Source organism: Sipha flava, unplaced genomic scaffold (assembly GCF_003268045.1).
Source record: "Sipha flava isolate LNK unplaced genomic scaffold, YSA_version1 288_pilon_pilon, whole genome shotgun sequence".
In the NCBI taxonomy this organism is placed as follows: domain Eukaryota; kingdom Metazoa; phylum Arthropoda; class Insecta; order Hemiptera; family Aphididae; genus Sipha; species Sipha flava.
Window position 1 is genome coordinate 311714 of NW_020272957.1, and position 24020 is coordinate 335733.

At 41.3% G+C, this 24020-nt stretch overlaps 1 protein-coding gene across 2 annotated transcripts in view; it reads left to right on the forward strand.

Moving 5' to 3' along the window:
- The window catches only part of LOC112685706 (neurogenic locus Notch protein), a 48917-nt gene extending 26215 nt beyond the window's left edge, over positions 1 to 22702 (forward strand). The window contains exons 4-19 of one of the 2 annotated variants that reach the window (XM_025557661.1): positions 575 to 773; positions 2820 to 2953; positions 6180 to 6536; positions 6720 to 6875; positions 8076 to 8258; positions 15513 to 16056; positions 16142 to 16908; positions 16984 to 17278; positions 17349 to 18899; positions 18977 to 19172; positions 19232 to 19402; positions 19467 to 20018; positions 20087 to 20425; positions 20556 to 20801; positions 20929 to 21148; positions 21257 to 22702. In XM_025557661.1, coding sequence (XP_025413446.1) covers positions 575 to 773; positions 2820 to 2953; positions 6180 to 6536; positions 6720 to 6875; positions 8076 to 8258; positions 15513 to 16056; positions 16142 to 16908; positions 16984 to 17278; positions 17349 to 18899; positions 18977 to 19172; positions 19232 to 19402; positions 19467 to 20018; positions 20087 to 20425; positions 20556 to 20801; positions 20929 to 21148; positions 21257 to 22209 — 6863 coding nt within the window. In that variant the 3' untranslated portion in view covers positions 22210 to 22702. Of the gene's footprint in view, positions 1 to 574; positions 774 to 2819; positions 2954 to 6179; positions 6537 to 6719; positions 6876 to 8075; positions 8259 to 15512; positions 16057 to 16141; positions 16909 to 16983; positions 17279 to 17348; positions 18900 to 18976; positions 19173 to 19231; positions 19403 to 19466; positions 20019 to 20086; positions 20426 to 20555; positions 20802 to 20928 lie in introns of both variants that reach the window. The other variant, XM_025557660.1, reaches the window with a different exon arrangement.
- The last annotated feature ends 1318 nt before the right edge of the window (positions 22703 to 24020 follow it).

Sequence of the window (24020 nt, forward strand, 5' to 3'; positions counted from 1 at the left end):
GCGTTTACAGTTTAACGAAATATTGTAATAAAACCTGCAGACTTTCTCTCCGATGTAAACGTACATATATGCACATTATTATACCATACACATATTTCTCAATGCGTTCGTAGCGCGTTATGAAAACTGATCTCTCGCTGTTAATCTGGCACATAACCGGATACATAAGTATATCGCGCATCTGTAGGCTTACCGGCTCTCAATTACGTAATGTTTTCGAGGACATATAAATATTGTGTCAACGAATGATTTTCCTGGTTGTATAAAAAAAATAAAATAAAACACTGCTCTATATTATTCTATTGACTTCCTGTCTCTTTGGACGCATTTTCGATTCAAACGTCTCGGCTAGTCAAGATTATATATTTTCCGTCACAATGGGTGATATCACTGTGGGCATGTGATATATACACGACATGAGTCCATACCGTTCGATTTAATGTAGTACCTTATAAATATTTTTGCTCAATACTAAGATGTACTGATTATAGTTTCATCTAACTTGTTATATTTAAATTTGAACAACTAATAATTTCACGCATCGACCTATATATTATGTTTGTATCGTTTATAGGACCTAATTGCGAATTGGAGGATCATTGTGCTTCGGGACCGTGCAAGAACGGAGCCGAATGCACTTCCAAAGATGATTCGTACGAATGCACTTGTGCTCCTGGATTCACGGGGCCCACGTGCTCCGAAGACATCGAGGAATGTTCGACCACCGCGCCCTGCGTACACGGGCAATGCATCAACACACATGGATCGTACGCGTAAGTGTTATGTATTATTGTTCTCGAAAACTTGTTATCATTTATCATCGGGATTTCGCGTTGTGATGTACACGCACACTCGTGTGCGCCGCTAAAAACGAAGTATTGTTGGACTTGAATAAAACAGAACCATTTGGGCATACTTACTACGTATTGCGTACGTCGTAAATATTGTCGCTGTACCTAATATTGAATCGATGGCTGTACAAGATAAGACGATAACCTCTAACGTCCGGTATAATATATTTCGGTGGATAACGTTAATTAGAGTTGAAAACCTCTTGCAAATAGAAAAACCGGATTATGAGCATTCTGAATAGATGTGTCTTCGAGTTTTAGTATTCAAATAAAAACTCAGGGAAAAATATGTAGACAAAAAAACTCTTATGCGTATATCTATGTATAAATTAATGTAAGAGTGTGTGCATGTGTCTGCGTATGAGTATGAGCGCACGTTCTTATAAAAAAATTCGATGCACGCAAACCGATGGACCATAATTTTTAAATCGTCCGCGGACGTGTAATTATTTCTTTTCCGTAGGCGTTCTTAGCCATATAACTGCATAATGATCCATTCGAGCGAGTTTTTATTTTATTTTTCCCTACTGAGAAAACTGTATACATATATATATATATTATAAATTACATACATTTAAACATAAAGAAAAATATCATATTTTACCACGTTTAAAGTAGCATACACAACTGCGTCACTGACGTGCGTACGCAAATCTCCCGCAGGAAATCAGAGAGTTAAATATATTTCAACCAATAATATTATAATATATAATATAATAAAAACGATAGAGCACGCGATATTGTCTAGACTACGGTAATCTAATCTTTTACACGCACACGAGTTCCGGTCCATCGAGTTTACCTATGCTTGCACGCATATAAATAATATAATATATGTGTATGCTCGCGGTTCTTGCAAAATAAATACGCATTTTTGTTGGCATGAATGTTTTTTTTTTGTAAGTGTATGCTTTTCTTAGGTTTTGCCGAATCGGGTCAGAGGTGAACGTCTGTACCGTTTTGAAAAATTTAGTGAAATACCAAAAAAAACAATCGTCGTGGGACAATAAGTCGATTATTGTATAAGTGTGTGTTTTTATTTTGTTTTTCATATGAAAAGATAAGAAATGGTCGCCCACGCTAATTTTTTATAATATAATACGGCACAACTATAGTTTGTATGTTAAAGCGATCATTTTTTTTATACTATTTTGTATTTTGGTTCGCACCATTTTTTAGCTAGAAGCTTAGAAACAACCATTCGGGACGACTATACACAATTGGCCCATTGTTTCAAGTCCATGTTGTTTTATTATATAGTATGAAAAAAAAATCGTTTATTAACAATGAAATCGGTCTCTGAGTAGTAAAAAATATCTTATAAATACTGACTTCTGCGATAGCGTTAAAAAAATGAACATAACACTATTATATATTATTCTATTAATTGCTTGTAATTTTGGTTGAGAAAACCTACACACTATTAAGAGTTTTTCGTTTTTATGGTCTATTGTTACTGTAATTATTTTGAAATTAATTATAATGTAAATATACCTTATAATCTGATTTCAAAAATTAACCAAAATCCTAAGCAAAGTATTAGAAATAAATTATTTTTTTCTCCTCGTTAATTTATTTATTTATTATTTTAATTATCATATTGACCTATTATGATTTTGGATTGCAAAATATTTTTTTAAAAATTAAAAAGAAAAATCAAATGTTATTATTTCATACATTTTTCTCCGTTAAGAAATACCAACTATAAGTTCACTCAGACGGTGTTGTTACTACACGTGTAATATTGTATCAATATAAACCCAACACTTGATTTCAAGTCGCGAATGATACAATCATGTTATAAAGTGATAAATGGAGTATAGTCCGTGTGAAATGAATTATCATTGCACCGTATAATATATATATATATACCATATATAATATGGTATGATACATGATTTAATATATGTGTGGATAGTGTAATGTATGTATTAAACACACAACTTTAACTCGTATTTCTGGTTATAGGTGCATTTGCGAACCCGGTTACACGGGCAAAAATTGCGGGATGGTGTACGTCCCGTGCCATCCGTCGCCGTGCATGAACAACGGCAGGTGTATGCAGATCGACAATCTCAATTACGAGTGCAAGTGCAAGTCAGGTATGGTCGTGTATTCGTATATATCTATGTAGTTATAGCTGTATGCGATGCATTTGTGATGCGACCGGTCACAGAATATATATATTAATAGTATTAATGTACTAGTTTTGTCCGAGACCATCTGAAAACGACCGGACATTATTTCGGTGCACTCACAAATGTTATTTACCATGTTGTGTGCCGGTCGACCGCGGGGGTTCTCCTATATTACTCTCGTGTACGCGGAGATCGTCCACACGTGCACACGCGTACGGGTACGTATGACGCTCAATGACCCCCGGCCAGCAGGTATCCCCGGGGGTACGACGAGACAAACGCGCGCTTTGGGTACACGAAGCAGTATTGTGCGTGCGTGTGTGCTGTTGTGCTTGCGCGGTGTCTCACGTCCGGCGTACAGGGGGACAATGTAAATAATGTACACAGACATCACATGGCCGCGCGCAGTACACGAGAAAATCATATTATTAATAATAAAAATACGATATGGCTACACGCACCGATGGGGGAAAGGGTAGATAGGAGGTGATGACAATAACGAAAGAAGAGAGAGAAAAAACAATGTCGACTGACCATAACGTGACGGCTCTGCGTCCGTTGATTTATCGACACTTGTCGAAATGTCGTCGGCTGTACCTTTGAAGTTTCCCATGAGGAGCGCTCCATAAAAAAAAAAAGCTTGATATTATATTATTTGTTATCCGAATAGTTTCCGGTACAACCGTTGTGAATATTTTTTTAATCGCCAGCAATATTGATATTTGTCGGAAGTTGTATGCGGTTAAGCGTTATCTGTGCGGCGCGAACGGTTTCGTGGGAAAGACTGGTGGCTATCTGGCGACATTTCATGGGAATTAATATGTATTCGACATTTTTGGTAGGTCATTAGAATTTATTCACATAACATGATGATTAAAATATCAATTACTTTCTAATACCAAGAGCGTGGTCGTCGTAGTAGTAAGTGGCGTGTGTCCGAGAGATAAATATTTAAAACGGACCGCAATGTTTAAATATTCGCTCGGTAGCTGGTGACCGGTTTTTGACACCTGTGCTCATCTGATAACCGCCAGTGGGGCAGGTAACTGGTGATGACAGCGGAGCTCGATTAACGCGATATCGTCCGCGTCGTCGTTAATAAATCAGTACTGCGAGCGTGATGAAAAATCGCTCATGTGGGCGTTTTTCAAACCGAAAATTTCCCAGAGAGAAGACCTAAACTAAAGCATAGCATTGTGCTGCACAATACGCGTTGTCGCCGTCATTCATTATACAAGCGAGAAAAAAGAAAAAGAAAAATTAAATTAAATTTGTTTTCTCGCGCACAAAGAAGGCCCCTGTCGGCGGGGTGTTACCCGTAAGGCCGTGCGTCTATCCTACCACATCGCGTCTGTCTCGGAACGTCCGTCACGGCCGGTCGGTCCGTGTTTTGACTACATACAATACTGCGGCACAAGATTAATGGTATTCGAGCGTAAAAATAGTGCGTTCGCCCGGTCGTGCGCAAAGTCGTCGGCGGCGGTGGTGGCGGTATTTGTTCAACTGGTGCACGCGATGTCGATCGGATTTTAATACATATTATCATTATCATTATTATTATTATTGTATTAAACGTAGGTTATTACATACGAGTGTATGTGTGTGTGTTTATTTTTTCTTACTTTACGATCGATCACACATGATTCCGTTCGTACGCGTTAGACGATCGGTTGCCGTCTTCGCGTCATCGCGTCGGTCCGGAACGCTGACGGTCGGCCGGTCGTACCTTTCAGCAACACGTTCCTATTATGTGCGCGCACAGCATCTCACGAAATGTTTGCATATCATCTCATATCTGTCGACGGCGTTATTAAGCCGTTCGTTCCTACCATCCCGCCGCTACCGCCCCTTTTGTCCGTCGTATCAGTCACTAACGGATCGTTTTGGTCTCTATGCACGTACACACATACATACACACACACACACACACAAACGTACACGCACAAACGTACACGCACCTTCTATATGTTTCTCGCATGCGTGCGTAATATTATAATATCCGATCCGACTCGTCGCAGATCCATCGAGTTTTTATTGCAACAATCGTGACCAGAGAATAATATATAATATATCTGTAGTGAGTCGTCTGTATAATATAATACATAAACGCATTTATATTTATTTTATTTTTCACTCTTCGTCCGACACCCGTCTAACGGATCATAGACGTCCATTCGCCGCTGCAACCGTATGAATCGCGATTTATTTTCATTTTTTTTTCCATCGCATTTACGCTGCCGCACTTGTCCACTGTACCCGTACACTATTATGGAGCTCGTGTCGTGCATAATCTACTGTGAATATAAAGCATTTAAAAGAACGTATAATCGCCGTTCTCAGCGATGACGGACGCGTATGAGCGCTAGAATGTAATTTGCGCATGTGAAAAAAAAAACCGACGAAACAAACGGTTGTCGGACGAATTTGCACAGATCACACCGTCGTCGGCGTGGATGAATCGATTAAAATACCCAGTTTACGGTATCGCTCGTCCCGGGCTACAGAGCGTCGACTTCATCATTCCATATAATATATTATTATTATTATTACGCGTACCGGACAAGCGCACCGGTTTCGCGAGCGCGCGCGCGCCCACCTACGCGCCTTCGAACTGACACCGACCGATGTTCGCGTGTCGACGTTTCGAGTTGTCGATCGGTTATCCATAACATAATAAATTATGTTACGAATAACATTATACCGCGCCCCTTGTTATTTAGCCATCCATTACGCGTCGTACATACGTAAATACGTGATATCTCTGTATCGCTGATTAACGCGTGAGTGGGTGGTTGGCCGACAATTCATGCGCAGGAAACAAACGACGTACATCGTTGCACTGCACTGCGCTGTACAGCTGTAGCCCCGGGGAACGTTTCACGTTTTCGCAGTTACGTCAATACGTGCGGGGAGCGTCTTGGACATCACGCGCCCCCAACCAGTTCCTTGCACCTCGAGCGAACCACGTTTTTATCAATTCCGTAGAGTGAACTATATTGGCATGTGTTCATCTTATGAGCGCAAACGACGAGTAGGCAGACACGGGGGTTGTCAGGTGGTATTTGAGAACCTTTAGTTGAAAGGGTTACACGGTCGACCAGGCACTGGAATTTATAGTAGGAGGAATTAACGAGTACAAATGTATAGTGGCGTTATTAATAAAATATTTCTCCTGTTTTTCCAACCACAGGTTTCCGCGGCAAAAACTGCGAGGAGAACATCGACGACTGCATACCGCATGCTTGTCTTAACGGCGGCGCGTGCGTGGACGGCGTGAACAGTTACACGTGCTCTTGTCCGCCCCAGTGGACGGGCGAGTCGTGCGAGATGGACGTGGACGAGTGCGCCATGCGGCCGAGCGTTTGTCACAACGGCGCGACGTGCACCAACTCGCTGGGCTCGTACAATTGCATTTGCGTGAATGGCTGGACTGGGCAGGATTGTTCGGTAAACATCGACGATTGCGCCGGGGCCGCTTGTTTCAACGGGGCCACGTGCATCGATCGGGTGGGCAGCTTCCATTGTCAGTGCACGCACGGCAAGACCGGTGAGTTCTTTTTCCCGTTTTTACTATTTCATGTTACATTTAGTACACACCCCACGGGGGTAAAAACAAAATTTTTTCGTGTCCTGTCTCCGTGTACAGACGAATTGAGTAAACGCCATTTGCTTGGGATATTTTTTTTTATCGACCGTTGGTCTAATCGAGAAATACTCGTGTTTTTTGCAGGTTTGCTGTGTCATCTGGACGACGCGTGCACGTCTAATCCGTGCCACGCCGACGCTATATGCGACACAAGTCCGATCAACGGGTCGTACACTTGCTCGTGTGCGTCTGGCTACAAAGGAGTCGATTGTTCCGAAGACATCAACGAATGTGAACAAGGTATGATAAAAATACTGCGTACAATATAATGTAGTACACGTATAATACGAATCCTCCGCCGAAATCACAACAGGTTCCCACACTATCGCGTTTCCACTACATAAAACCACACGCCGCAAATTGAGATGAGGGTGGGTGGAGGTGAATACCATTACCTCTTCTTCTTCTTTTTCTACTGCTTCTCGTCCTATTCTTGTAATCCACACCATCGTCGCAGGGCTCTTTTGCTTTTTGCTTCCTTTCTCTCTCTTTTTTTTCTTTACCTCTCCTTATATTTCTTAACCTCTCTCTTCATTATCCGGGCCACCGAACAATGGTCTACCGGCTTCCTGTTCCCATGGCGTGCATGTTATTTGATTGTGGGGGATAAGAGGAAAGATTATCTTGGATAAGAAACCGGTAATTAAAATGGTTACGTACGGCTATCGCGTAACGCCAGCGGTTTCCAGCTTTACGGTTGACACTGTTGACATTGCGTTGCATACACGTACCTTCCAATGAAGTGTATTTAGATATATATACATGTTCCTCGGACACGTGTACATAATGCGTGTCGGTGTGTTTATAAATGGTGAACACGATTTTCACCGGTCAGACCGATAATATTGGTGACCGAGCGGACATCGTCGCGATCTTTATCTCTGTGTACAATCTGTGCACTTGCTCGTGTACACGATCCGCGTTTTCTTCGACATCTCAGGGCCACTGTAATGTCCGGAAACAGGAAGAGCGAGTTAGCTTATGCGTGGGGGGGGGAGGTAATGGTGTTTGACCGTACGGTCATGAGTTGTGCTGCCAGCCGATAACTAAGATGATGCATATTAGATAGAACTAGAGAAAGAGAGAAAGAGAGAGAGTGAGAAAGTGGGATGGAATGGGATACAATGCACTTCGCGGTGGATGGATCACATTTCGTGAAACGCTGTAATTAAGACGTAGTCATCTTTTTAAATTGTCAAGTTAACAAACAGCGGCGCACGCCTCTGTTAACAAGTCAATTAAAAAACGTAATAGATTTTCGGCCGCCGCCTGTGGGTTGGCGAGCGATTTTTCATTTTCGTCGTGTTGCTTGTAATATTATGTAACTCCTATATACTCCACGACTGTACAGCGATGGCGACGGATAGCTTTCACACGTTACCATTGTGCGTTGTACACCTCTGCGACTCGTTAATGAAATTATATTTTTTTCTCTTACAGGATCGCCGTGCGAGCACGACGGAGTTTGCGTCAACACGCCCGGATCATTTGCTTGCAATTGCCCGCAGGGGTTCACGGGGCCTCGATGCGAGACCAACGTGAACGAGTGTGACTCACATCCGTGCAAGAACGAAGGGTCCTGTTTAGATGACCCTGGAACATTCCGATGCGTGTGCATGCCAGGTATATACTCGTATATTATATATAAATAACGTTTACTTATCGCGAAATATTTTACCATTACATGTACTTTGCTTTCCATATTTGACCCCTGCATTTTCGCTTTATCAAACAGTTCTGCAGATTACTTTGCACTGTAACTCTATAGCAAAAAGTTGTTTGACTATGATAGTTTTACTGACAATCTGGTTAAAAATTAGTCGACGTTGACTTGTTATGTAAGAGATAGATGATAGTGGTTCATAATATCGTATATCTTGTATTGTTAAATTAATTTGCATACAGTGCACGAAACCGACCTCCGTAGTGGATAAATAACACCGTGATGGTTACCGGAGTTTATAGATTTTTTTTTAACATCTGATGAGGTGACAAATTTTATTTTTGAACTATCTTGGTGATAATGTAAGTACTTACGATTTCGCGGAATTATTATTTTTTTCTTTCAATAATGTGTTAACCGTTTTTCGTTTCTCATTTACATGATGTAATGGTTTAAAAGAGAAATATTTTATTTATCAATATTTTTCACAATAGCATCGAAATCGATTGTTATGAATTTAACAGCGATACCGCATAGGAACAATTGATGCGATGGCGTATACATATTATGACGAACCTATATTTTAAAAGAATTTTTACTAATTTTGGACAATAACGACTTTGAAAATATCTCGGACGTACTACGTACTTACCTTATCTATCTCGTACAATGTGTTTAGTGAATCCAATGCTTTGTACTATATAGTATATAGTGGTCATTGTTTGCGAATTTACGTGTTGGAATTATAATGAGACGTTCGGCGTTCGCTAAAAAAATAATTAGACGTTGTACGTGTATTGTAATACGCGCAGCAGTAAACAATTTTTAATACGTTGTGCGGGAAAACCGCCACGTTATTACTCTATACTAGGCGCGCAATAATTATATTCCGCTTGGCTGTAAATTGTCCAAGTTCCCATGTCTAGTCGACACCATCTATGCGCGCGTATGTGTGTGTATTTACATATGTATATATATATATATAGAGTGTATAAAAGTGGACCGCAGGGAAGTATTGTGGATAAGCATATAATATGTGAAAACGATATTTCGGCTGACGGATTATATTAGACGGATCCACGCGGTCGATCGTCATAGATTAGACTTTTGGTTTTTGGTTCTAACGGTGAAAACGGTGTCTTCGCGGCGGTACAGACGCGCGTGTGTCCGAGAGTGAAGTATGCAGCGGCTGGGCCGAGTCGCTCGCGTGGCTTCAGATACTATAACACACGTAATTCTCCGTTTCGGTCGAATAGCTCTGTACACGTCCGTCACACGGGTCGTGCCGACATCCCCGTGTGCTCGGTTGGCGCGCGTTTGTCGGCGACGGCTACGGCAAACAGAACAACCGGTACGCACACAAAAGCTCCGTCGTCGGCGTTCTCTCTCTCTCTCTCTCTCTCTCTCTCTCTCTCTATTTCTCTCTCTATTTATCTTTTACATCTCGCGTGATCTCGTGTATGTATAGGTACATGCTCGGCAGATCCGACCGACCCGATAAACACATCCGAACGGTCGTTCGCCCCACTGTGGCCGTTTTATAATTTTTAAAGCGCACTCCTCCTCTGTCCCGACTGAAGAAATATAGGTACATCGATTATATCGCGCGGTCGTATTTTTCTCCCGCATATATTCCCATTTTTTTTTTCAACACGTGTAATATATATATAGCTAAGTGGTGGTTATAATGCGAATTTGCGCAGTACACGAGATACGAGTATTTGCCAAACATATTTAGTGGTGTACGTGACGAGGACAATCGATACTATTATTATTATTATTATTATTATTATTATTATTAATTCGAAAAACGGGCGTATTAAATAAATAAGCCGCACACCGGCCGTTGTCATACGGTGAGTGTATTCGTTTAAGATTTACGGTCCATTGTACATTGTGTGTAAGCGCGTTTTAAATCGAAAAGGCGGCGCGGCACGCTGATAAGAGGTCGGCTCCTCGAGGCAGACGAGTCTCGTACATGCGGTTTTCTACTATACGCAGTCGTCGTCTTCGCCTTGTGAAGATTGCAATCGCTAATGGGTAGTAAAGTTCTGCTCCTTTATTGGCGTAAAACCGGGTGCACCTAATTAACTGGATAATATCGTCCTGTACTCTCTTTTACCGTCCCCCGGAGGGACCCCGTACGGAAGAGCAGCTTTGTTGTCGTTGCTGTGCACTAGTCGATGGTGCGTAACTAGATGATGACGACGAAAGCACCTTGCGAAATCGGACAACGAAAATAAAAATAAAAAATAAAAAAAGAATAAAACCACACGCTCGCCGCCCGGAATGTACCGCATACAAATATTTATCTCTGCACCGCGAGAGTACATACACAATGCACCATTGTTCCGGGAAAACCATCACCGTTCGTTACGTATTTATATTGCTACGTAGTTATTTTATTATTATTATTATCATTTTTTTTTTTTATATACCTTCTCTACTCTTCGTTTTTCCCGAATGCTCAGCATATATACCCCATGTTTCGCGTTGACCCTAATCTATTATCGCTTTGTTGTTGTCGTCTACAAAACCATCACGCCCACGCCGTGGAATTGTTGTACGCGAACAAGCGAGCGCGCGCGCCCGCAACTAACGAACGCGCTCGTTACTGTTTATTGAATGTTATTGCACCGCGTACGCGTACGCGTACAATAATTATTAAACGGACCCGATTGACCCGACCGGAAACCGTTAGCAAATTTTTACGAACACGAAATTCTCTTGGATCTCTTGTATAGTAATGTAACTATGGAACACCTCTTGATCATAAAAATAATAATAATGTACATGTGTAGAAAGTTTGGAATCGTTGACATGGAGTTTATTTTTATTTTTTTATAGTCGTTTGATTAAATAAAGTATAATATAATATAAAGAAGGTGCCATCGGACCGACGTGACTCGTCCGATTGGTTTCCGTTTTCACAAAAGTAACGAAATGAAAAAATAATAAAAATTAAAAATAAAAATAAAAATACGTTCGTTAAATTATACGGTTTGTCGCTGTAGCCCGCGCGCAGTTAGTCGGGCCGTAAATATTTGATCGTTAACATCACATAAACAAGTATTCGGGGATCGGAGCTTCTTCACATTTGTTTCGAGCGCAACGTTAAAACGAGTTTGGACGCAGACTTGTGTAATCCGCCTAATGGCGCGCGAGGTGTTCGTATTTCAATTGCTGTATAACATTATATAAAAAGGATTTATGTTTCTCTCGTGAGACGATAGCATTGTTTTCGTGTATAAAATATTTTGCTCGTCATTTCGCCGAGGAGTATAATAATAATCATCATCATGAGCCGTTTTGTACCGATTTGACGTTTTCAATTTCTCTAATTACAACGTTCCTGAAACTTTACGGTAAATCATGAACCATTTGTTGTACATCGCGCCGACGTCCGTTGTCCGCGTACGAGACCGTATTTTTTGTCGACGTTTGATCCTTCCCAACCACTCTCCCGTGCGGGCCACCGAGATAGCTGGTTATCCGATGAGAACGGTGAGTGACGTGCATGTGTGCACCGCGAACGGAATATGATTATTGAGTTTTCACGATACGCGCGGCGCTAACGATTAGCCGTGTTGTCCGGCGCACAAGTGTGCGTGTGCGTGCGTACAAAGTCTTCTCGGTATGCGGTGGTCGTCATAAGCCGCGGCGGAAAGTAAACTGGTCCGGTCCCGGGACGAACACGGCCCGAGTGGATACAATTCCTAAAAGGGTTGTAATGACGGCGGTGACGGCGACGGAAAGAATACGACTGGATGGAAAACGATGCGAGAAAATAAAAATAAAAAAATTACCCATTACCTATTACCGATCCAACCGGATTCCAAACGATTTTTATTATTATCATTTATTTATTTATTTTTCCTTTCCCGTCTCCGTCGTCCGTTGCTCGGCACGTACGGCGTATTCCTGTTTCCAGTTAGTCAATAAGTAAGTTCTACAAATCAACGGGCGGATAAATCGACAGACACGAGGACGACAACGGTTGCGCGTTACCTTTTACAACGCACGCGCGCGCGCCCGTGTGATTGACGGGAAGTACCGGACGGTGGTGGCGAACCGGTACGCGCGCGGGTCGTGCCCAGGTCCGACTGCGCTGCGACGTGCGCGCACCAACACCGTACGGAACGCGCGCGCACATTATCGAACATTTTCATATGTGCGCGTATCGGGATGAATGCACGTGCGTGCGTGTACACGTTCCGTGCGTAAATTTATTGTTCCGAGTGGTCGGCGTATAACTGTTCATAAATTTTAACGCGCCCCGTCCGCGGCAGCACGGAACACGCGTTATTTACACCACCCGACCCGTTGGTCGTGTCCTCGCGCGCGTACCCCACGAGACACCGGCGAAAGAAAATAAAAGGAAAGCGCGCGAGAGCGTTTGCCGCGCCGCGGGACTCTGCGGACGATAGCGGCGCTCGGCGCACCGGCTAGAGGTGTACGACAAATGTTTTCCGGTGCGCCCGGGCACGATCGTGCGTGTGCACAACTCGGTTTTGCCGTTGTACACGCTATTACTGTTGCACCGATAGTGCACGCGACAACGTGTTACGTGTGTAATACGTACACGTCCCGCCGAGGATAAGACGCGTTACATCGGTTCACTCGAGTTATTCGCCAACGCGCCGCGTCGCCGCCGCCCCCGCCTCGTATTATTCCGCGTTGCGTTTCGCTACGGTTGTAACGATGGTCACCGGTCACCGGTTATGATCGGCTTGCGCGCGATGTAAAATGTTTGCTCGCGTACCGCTCCCGTGGGCTGCGCAACCCATCCGTGCGAGATCCTTGCGTACCGATCGTTCGTCGTCTGTACCGCACCACCAGTGCGAACATTGTTTACAACTCGGACCGAACGAGACGTAAACATCGACCGTATTGTTTACCGTCAACAAATAACGCGAACGAACCGTGTTGTGGAACAATACGAATTATTATTGTGATGGCTACGATGTGTTGTTGTGATTGTGTTATTGTGGGAAAGAAACTATTTCTTGTTATTGTCCCAGTTCGTAATTCGTACTTCGTAAATTTGACTAATAGATGCTGACGAAACAAATAGCAGAACTGGGGGATAGTTAGTTCCCACATATTGTCTTGTGTTTAGCTAAAACTGTGCATGGAAGGATTACACCCATATACATTTTTTTAACACTTACGTAGCCATTAAAAAAAAATAAATAAATAAATAATATATAACCCAGTTTTTTCAAATTGAACCCATTAAACGAACAGATGGCATCACATTTGGTTCGGTAGCAAAGACAGTTTCCTCTTTAACTCATTTTTTTTTTTTACCGTAGCGTAAGCATGGCGGAAAAGGAAAAAAACTAAGACATTAATTTTTATAACACATGGTTTCAAAGTTATTTTAAATTAACAGCAATAGGGTTTACGCAATTTTCAAATAAAAACATTCACGTAACTTAATGTGTATATGATTATAGTAAAGGCTTACGACCAGGAGTATATTAACGGGGAGGCTAAGAGGACTCCCGAAACTTTAGAGAAATAAATTTAAGTTTGCTGTTTCCTCGTAAAATGAAAATTGTAGAAGCTCATAATATCATTGTTTTATGAATTATTAGTTTCAAATTTTTCTTGTTATTTAGTGTACTTATTAGTTATTTCATTAATTTTGTAAAAAATATTTCTGATTATACAAAAAAAAAAAAATTAAAATTATTTACTATAATTCTAGTTTTTGTTTTTAATTGGTTGAATTACGAAATTTTATTTTGAGGAAATTTCCCAGCCTTCAAAAAAAAAAAAATCTTAATACGCCCCTGCCTCAACTAAACAAATCATAAATTAAAATATCATAAATATAATATATTCTTTGATATTTAAAAATTTAACTAGTTACGATTGTATATAAATTTCCAATTATTTTAATATCAAATATTTTATTAGCTTGATACATTATAACGTTTACATAACTAAATAATCAATCGGCAAGTTTCGTTTGAATTCTTCATTTCCGTATAAATTAACAAAATAAATTTTTTTTTTTCATTATTGAAAATTATACATCTGTGTTAGTATGGCACATTAAGAAAAAGCGAATAAAATATAAATATAAACAATTTAACCAGTAATAAATAATTATAAGCAATTAAAAATAGTTCCTGCTCATATAAATGATACTGATATTATTGTACATGGATAATGTTTGAGTTGAAGTATTTCAGCGACAGCACTTTGGCGGGAGTTTTTTTTATAATTTACGAGTAATTTTAATTGGCAGTTATAAATCATGTAATATGCTAAACCAAAATAAATATAAAACAGTAAATATATAATAGTTTATCAACATTTTGATCCGTTCAATATGTTTTAATCGACCTTAGTATGTAACACAATATTCGCCATGGGATAAAGTTTATAATTTCTAAAGTAAAATTTATTGAATTATGTATTTTTATGCGGTTCAAAATTAAATATTTTTGAATGTTATTTTAGACTTTGGCATTAGTCCAAAATCATGTTAAACAATATTTAATCATTCCTCGTTAAAACCCCATAAAAACTTCATATTACATGAGTGATTATTTTGCGTGTGAACATTTTTTTTTTTTATGAGTACCGTATTATTAAAAATAGTCATTGGGCATCTAGTAAATATAGTAACCATGTCGAGTATAGACGGATCAGTTATTTCTTTCACGTGGTCGATTGAATAATATGTGTAGTATATCGTAAAGGAACGTTGTAATAATTTTGCTGGTCATTTGATTTGGTATTGTTTTAATCTCAATTGAATTGTGATCCACGAACGTGCATGAAACACAAATAGTCCTTGCCTACCAAACTCGGAGACGGATGGTCTGGTAGTTGAGCGACGATTTTGTTGTCGGATAATTAATTTTTTTCCTGCGCGATTAAAAACCAGATTGTCAACCTTTAATTACCAAACGTGGAACTGGATCCTGTCGATTCCTTGGAATTATTCATTTCCCACACACATGCAATCGTTCGCACACCTGTTTTACGCGCGCTCTCTATATACGATACGATGATGATATGTGACCTGCATCTGTAATCTAGAACACACGTCGTTTGCTATTATTCATTTATTTATTTATTTTTTTATCGCGTTCCCATGATAAATATTCACGATATGCGGTATAAATAATAATAATAATAATAATAATAATAATAATAATAATAATAACAACGTTTTTATCCCTTTTTACTCTTAGGGTTTGCGGGTACGCAATGTGAAATCGACGTAGACGAATGCGAAGCGGACCCGTGCGAGAACGGCGGCGTGTGCACGGACATGATCAATGGATATAAATGCTCGTGCCCGGCAGGGTTCTCGGGACCTCGGTGTCAGACCAACATTGATGACTGCGTGAGCAGTCCGTGCCATCATGGCGGCATATGTCACGACTCGATCGCCGGTTACCAGTGCGAGTGTTCCCCGGGCTTTACGGGTTTCAATTGCGAGCACAACATCAACGACTGCTTGTCGAATCCGTGTAAGCACGGCGAATGCATTGACGGCCAGAACTCGTTCACTTGTTCCTGCCATCCTGGCTACACAGGACTGTTGTGTGAAGACCAGTTAGATGAGTGTGCTTCTGCACCCTGCCAGCACGGCGGGACGTGCGAGGATTTGATTAATGGATATCAGTGCCGCTGTCGAGCCGGCACGTCCGGTTCGAACTGCGAGATAAACATTAATGAATGTGTGTCCAACCCTTGTCGAAACGGAGCAAAGTGTATCGACGGAATCAACAAGTACGGCCGAACGTTTATATTTATTTTTCATTTACGATTATTTTGTTTCCATTTCAACGGCGTTAATTTTTCCTGTTTCTTACAGGTATTCGTGCGATTGCCTTGCCGGGTTCACTGGCTTGCACTGCGAGATGAACGTAGACGAATGTGCTAGTAGCCCTTGCGCCAATGGCGGAAGCTGTGTGGATCTGGTTGCCGGTTGGCGGTGTGAATGCCCACGTGGTTATTATGGACCCCGTTGTTTGTCCGATATCGATGAATGCGCCAGCAACCCTTGCTCTTTGAACGCTTTGCGCTGCGAAGACGGCCTAAATCAATTCATTTGTCACTGCAGGCCGGGTTACACCGGCAAACGTTGTGAGATCGATATAGACGAGTGCAGTTCGAACCCGTGTCAACACGGTGGTGTGTGTACGGACCGCGTTAATGGTTATACTTGCCAATGCAAGCCCGGATATTCTGGACACAACTGTAACGTTAACATTGATGATTGTGCCATAAATCCATGCAAAAATGGAGGATCTTGTATTGACTTGGTGAACGCTTACAAATGTGTCTGTCAACTCCCGTTCACTGGTTCTGAATGCCAAAGCCGATTGGATCCTTGCACGCCAAACAGGTGCCGTAACGGGGCAAAGTGTTCGCCGTCTAGCAACTTTTTAGACTTTGCGTGTGAATGCTCGATCGGTTGGAAAGGTCGGTTATGCAACGAAGACGTGGACGAGTGTGCACTGACTGCGCCTTGTCGAAACGGTGCCACTTGTCAGAATACCGATGGGTCTTATAAATGCGCATGCGCTCCTGGATTCCAGGGCCGTGATTGTGTAATTAATACTGACGAATGCGCTTCTTGTAAGTACATCATTGTCACATTTTTTTATGATGTTTTTTCTCTTCTCATGACCACGGGTTATTTTTTAATTCTAGCACCTTGCCAAAATGGAGCCACATGCCTTGATGGCATCGGTGATTATACTTGTATGTGTTCAGATGGTTTTTCTGGTCGTCACTGTGAAGTGGATGTCGATGAGTGTGTATCGCAACCTTGTTTAAACGGAGCTACTTGCAAACAATACGTGAATTCGTATACTTGCACGTGTCCTATTGGATTTTCTGGCATGCACTGTCAAACTAATGATCAAGACTGCACTGATTCATCCTGTATGAATGGTGCTACTTGTGTGGATGGTATTAACAACTACACTTGCATATGCCCGGCTGGGTAAGTAAACTCAATTTTATTTTAATGCTTTCTACTACTTAAATAAATAACATTTTAATCGTTGATCTAGGTATACCGGATTAAATTGTCAGACTAGAATAAACGAATGTGATTCGTCACCTTGCGAGAACAGTGGTACTTGTCTCGATCACGGCAAATACTATACATGTCACTGTGCATACGGCTACACTGGTAAGAACTGCGAATTGCTGGTAGACTGGTGTAATGGTGGTGGAGGTATACCACAACCCTGTGAAAACGGAGCGACGTGCAAACAAATGCAAAACTTGTACCAATGTTTGTGCCAACCCGGTTGGACAGGCAAAGTATGTGACGTAGAAATGGTGTCTTGTAATGATGCAGCTCTTCGTAAAGGAGTTCGACGCGACGCTCTATGCCATAATGGTGGTGTTTGTGAAGATATTGGTAACAGTCATAGGTGCCATTGTGCTGACGGTTATTCTGGAAGCTACTGCACAAAAGAAATTAATGAATGCGATTCGGCGCCTTGTCAAAACGGAGCTACATGCAGAGATTTAGTTGCGGGATACTCATGTCAGTGCCCGCGTGGCTTCCAAGGACAAAACTGCGAATTGAACGTTGACGATTGTCACCCCAATCCTTGCCAAAACGGTGGAACTTGCCGTGATTTAGTCAATAGCTTTAGTTGCTCGTGCCCACCTGGCACACTTGGTATTATTTGCGATATTAACATCGATGACTGCTCAGCAGATGCTTGCCATAATAATGGTACTTGTATTGATCGGGTTGGAGGTTTTGACTGTCGTTGTCCGGCTGGTTTCGTTGGACACAGGTGTGAAGGCGACATTAATGAATGTTTATCTAATCCATGCGATCCATATGGAACTTTGGACTGTGTACAGTTAGTTAACAATTTCCATTGTAATTGTCGTGCTGGTTATATGGGCAGACATTGTGAAACAAAGGTTAACTTCTGCGAAAGCAGCCCGTGCCAGAACGGCGGTGTATGCTCTCAAGTGGAAGGTGGCCATACTTGCGTGTGTCCAAAAGAATACTCTGGTAGAAATTGCGAGTTTTTCGGCGTAGATTGTGACTCGAGTCCTTGCCAAGGCGACGGTTTATGTCATTCATTGGAACATGGTGGATATCAATGTGAATGTCCACCAGGTACGGCAGGTATTCATTGTGAAATTGATAGTTACAACGAATGTGAAAGTAATCCGTGTGAACACGATGGTCCGTGTCAAAATAAACTTGGAGATTACGCATGTTTCTGTCCACAATATTGGTCCGGAAAGAACTGTAACATTTATGATTCCAAATTCAAAGGCGGTCTTGGAAAATTCTTATCTAAAGGCATGCCAAAAAAAGATTATGACTGGGAAAGAGAGCTGGCTACTTGTGTAACAAACGGATGTGCTGCCAAATCCCAAGACAACAGGTGTCACCAAGAATGTAATACAGCTGCATGTGACTTTGATGGAGGTGATTGTTCACTCGGATTAAATCCTTGGAGAAATTGTACAGCAACCAAAAACTGTTGGCAAGTTTTCGCTGATGGACGTTGCGACATGGAATGTAATACACCTGAATGTCTATATGATGGAAGAGATTGTGAAAGAACTCTTTTACCTTGCAAGTATGTATAATATAGTTTTGTTTTTATCTAGATTTTGTAAATTATAAATTTTTATTCATAATTTTAATTAATTTTAGTCCAATTTATGACGCATATTGTCAAAGTCATTATGCAAATGGATACTGTGATTATGGATGCAATAATGCTGAATGTAATTGGGACGGTATGGATTGTGAAAGAGAACCACCTAAATTGGCTGAAGGTGCTATTCGTATAATTCTTAGGATGGACTATCATCAACTATTATCTAACTTAACTTCATTTTTGCGAGATGTATGTATATTGATCTTAATTAATTAAATATTGTACTATATGATGTAAAATATTATTAGGTTGGCCGAGAGCTGCGAGCTACTGTACGAGTAAAATTAGATGATTTATCTAACAAACAAATGATATTCCCTGCTGAAAATCCACCGGGAGCTGTTGTGATTTATTTAGAAATTGATAATAGAAAATGTGAGATAACTAGAGATGTTGAATGTTTTTCCAGTGCAACAGGGGTAAGACATCGATTTTTTTTTTTTACCGAATATATTTATTTATTTTGTGTATCCATAATTTTAGGCTGCTGGATTTTTGGCTGCTTCTGCTGCTAGTCACGCTCTTTCTACTTCATTCCCTATCTACAGAGCTGAAGGTGTTGGTCCCGGGAGTCAAATACCTACAGAACAACCAAGAAGCAGTACAGCGTTGGTATTGACTGGAATGTTTTTGATATTAGTGGTTGGTCTTAGTCTTGGAGTATTGATATCAACCCATCGGAAAAAGGCTGCCGGTATAACATGGTTCCCAGAAGGATTCTTACGCACTGGCAGTAATAACAGTAGAACCAGTACTCAAAGACGAGTGCCTGATGGCCAGGAACTTCGTACGATGAAACAGAATAATATGACGTTAAGCTGTGTGGATATGAGCAGTGGTGTGATGACAATAGGAAGAGGTGCTGGCGCTTGGTCAGATGAGGATGCCGAAGGTGATATGCCACCCGCAAAAAGACATAGACCAGCTCCGATATCATCACAGCCTTTAGATAATCCGTACGATGACGTTTGGAGTCATTGTAACCTCAACTCTAATGACAATAAAGCTACTGTTATGTATACACCGCCATCAAGGGTTAGTCTCAAATAAATTTTTTTTCTTATATTTTATTCAAAGTATTTATTCTTATATTTTATTTATAGGAAACCGAAGTGAATGAAAGACTTCCTGGTGGATTAACTAGACTGATGGACGTAACAGTCGCAGGTGGTGCTGGTTTGGATACGAGTATTGATAACGAAGAAGAAGAAGGACAAGATGCAACAACCAATATGATATCAGAATTAGTCTCACAAGGTGCTGAATTGAACGCTACACTCGAAAAAACTGGAGAAACTTCGTTGCATTTGGCTGCGAGATACGCTAGAGCAGATGCAGCTAAACGTCTGTTAGATATGGGTGCTGATGTTAATTTCCAAGACAACACTGGTCGTACGCCACTACATGCCGCGGTAGCTGCTGATGCTATGGGTGCATTCCAAGTATGTGTTTTTTTGTTTTATAACGAGGAACGAATTAATTCCAGTTGGAAATTCGATTCCATTGATTAATATCGATTAATATTTTTACTGTCCGATTAATTGAGAGCTAATTTTATTTGTATACTTGTAGATCTTACTGAGAAACCGATCAACAAATCTAAACGCAAGAATGCACGACGGGACGACACCGTTGATTCTAGCGGCTAGGCTGGCCATCGAAGGAATGGTGGAGGATCTAATTCATGCTGACGCTGATATCAACATACCCGATAACAGCGGAAAGACGGCGTTACACTGGGCTGCATCGGTAAACAATGTTGACGCGGTAAACATATTGCTGGCCAATAACGCCAACAAAGACGCCCAGGATGACAAGGTAAACGAAATATCAAATTTATTTTCACTAAACGTTAGCCAAGCCTATAGCGTGGCCGCCATCGCATCAAGCGTGCACAGGTCGTGTCGATTATATCTAAACGGTTCTTTATTATTCGTGTTCTCAGGACGAAACGCCGTTGTTCTTGGCCGCGAGAGAAGGCAGTTTTGAAGCGTGCAAAGCGCTGTTGGACAATTTCGCCAACCGAGAGATCGCCGATCACATGGAACGGTTACCGCGAGACGTGGCCAGTGAGCGGTTGCACCACGATATCGTGAGACTGCTGGACTCGCACGTGGCGCACCCCAATGCGCAGGCCATGGTGGCGGTCAACAACAACTTCATGAGTAAGTCGCAGAGAAGTCGGGTGGCCCGACCGTTGGTACCTCTGCCCAAGAACACGCAGTCGACGGCGGCGGCGGCGGACATTGACCTTGGGATGTGTTTGTTCACAGACTCGCCGCACAACATTATGTCCGCCCACTCCAACATCAACATACCCGGTCTGAAGTTGAACGGCGGCGGCGGCAGCGGCGGCTCGATAAAGGGTAAAAAGAGGCCAAAACCGTCGAACCCAACCAGCCCGGCCGACTCCATCGACTCGAACGTGTCGCTGAAGCGGAAGAACAGCGTGAAGAAACCGCCGCCTCCTCTGCCGCCGTCCGCGGCCATGTCGTCCACCGCAGCCGCGCCGAGCAACAAGAAACCGTTCGGGTTGGACGTGACGTGCGCCGGCGGTGCCAGCAACATGGATCTGATGGCGTTGGATGTGTCCAGACTGTACGGCGGCGCCGGTCTTCCGCAGCAACCACCCGCCTACGAGGAATGTCTGTCGCAATTGCCCGCCGGTTCCCAAAGGCCGATGGCAAACTACGGGGCGGCCATGCACCACCAACAGCAGCAACATCAGCAACAGCAGCAGCAGCATCAGCAACAGCAGCAGCAGCAGCAATCCGACTACCGGGCCATCCATCAGCAGCTGTTGAGCATGCAGCCGTCGTTCCAGGAACCGTCGCCGCCGCACAGCGTGGTCATGTCACCGTCGCCGGGCAAGACGCGACCGTCACTGCCCACGTCGCCCACGCATATGCAGGCCCTCCGGCACGCCACCATGCAGGCCGTCGACCCGTTCAGTCAGTTCCACCACTTCTACGGCAGCGCCCAACAAACTCCGCAATCGCTACAGCAGCCGCAGTCGCAGCACGCGCAGCAGTATCTGACGCCACCGTCGGACGCGGCACCGGAGAGTTTCCCGACGCCATCGCCCGACTCGCCGTGGCACTGGTCCTCGTCGTCGCCCAACTCCAATTCCGACTGGTCCGAGGGCATATCGTCACCACCCAACAACAACAACAACAATAACAATAACGGACACCCGAACAAAGTGTCTGACGCCGTCTACATTTAGAATAATAATAATAATAGTAATAATAATAATAACAAAAAGCGGCTGTGCCGCCGCCCGCCGGTTATGCGTTTGACTCTGTTGCCTTCCAAACGTAATCCAAATGAAACACCGTTTTTCACGGTTTTATTTTATTTTTATTTTCTTTCACTCGCAACAACGGTGCCATTGTTAACAATTTTAGCCTGACCACCGTCATTTGCATTACCACCAGCACATTAGCCTATGATTATTATATTATTGTTGTTTTAATTTTTTGAATGTTTTGTGTACAAAACCCAATCTCTTTCTTTCTCTTAGTGTACATACGTAAATTTTAAAATTACAGATTTTATTTATATACCTATATATATATAAATATATGCATTTATATATTTTTATCGCTTTCATGTACATTTTTATTTTTACTACTATTATTGTCATCGAATACCATTTTCTCCCCACCAATTATTTGTATACCATGATTGTCATGGTATCTACCAATCTTTATTATTTTTATTATTATTATTATTATTATTTTATTATTATTATTATTATTATTATTATTATTATTATTATTATTATCATTTTCATTATTATTATTATTATAATTATTATTATTATTATTATTATAATTTTTATTGTTCTCTCTTTTTGATGTTATCTCGTTGTCTTGTCGAGATATGCAAAACGAATCTATCGAACAATCTTACAATAATCTACTAGACTTATTCGGTGGTTAATAAGCACAACGACAAGACTGTTAGGGATCTAAATGTATTATTTTTTTTTGTAAATATTTTGTATAATCCAGGGATTGTTCGTTCACGATCTCATCATATTACATTTTTAATATTATTGTTATTGAAATATTATTGTAATTAATTTTTCTTGTATTTTTATTTTGTGAATAAATAGGATAATTTCAAAATACATTATATATTTTTTACTCATACAAAGTAGATGTATATTTATATTTTATAAAATAACATTATATTATTTAGTTTAAATAAAATCATTAGTCCTCTCCCTCAGATATTGAGTTGAAAACTCTGGAGAACCATTGTATGGATTTATTTTTGTTCTGTGATTGTAATTTAGCATAATCCCATTGCTTTCGTTATGCAATATCCATTAAAATTAGGTATATAATACAGATATGGTAAGCAACATATAGATGTTTTACCGTTTAAAATATTTTTATTTATTTTTTTTTATAATATTTCTGTATTTAATAATAAATAAATACATCAACATTGAGTAAACCCAAAGTGTTTATTTTTTTAGTGAATTTCAACCTATAGATTCGTCCCAAAATCAAGCCAAATATTGGCCCAAGTCAGTAAAAACGGCCTACGGCCCATAACGACCGTGCTCAATCGGATATCACCGGTATTGAAACCGAACTGAGCTGAAAATTAAATATCACCAGAGTTTCTTCAAAATCCACGTGTCTTGGAAGATCAGCAGCTGAGACACGGGCAAAGGATTCAATATTCTGCTATGGCAAAGTACGATTTCAAAGCTATTTGCGACTTACCATACGTAGCCGTACTTACATGTTACCAAAATAAAATGTCATACGAAATGTACATGTATGAGTACACATTTTTACATTTTACATTTTTATAGCTTTGTAGGAAACTAGTTGCACGAATAGTCAGCAGAAATCGATGTTATCATAGCATCCAAAAGTTATAAAAATCTAAATTTTAGGCGAGAAGATCGAAACCAATGCTTTATAGGGATGTGTAGTTCATGAATTAGTCGATTCTTAAAAATGAACTGGCTGAGTCGAATCAGTGTTACAAGAGTTGGCGACTCAATAACTCAGT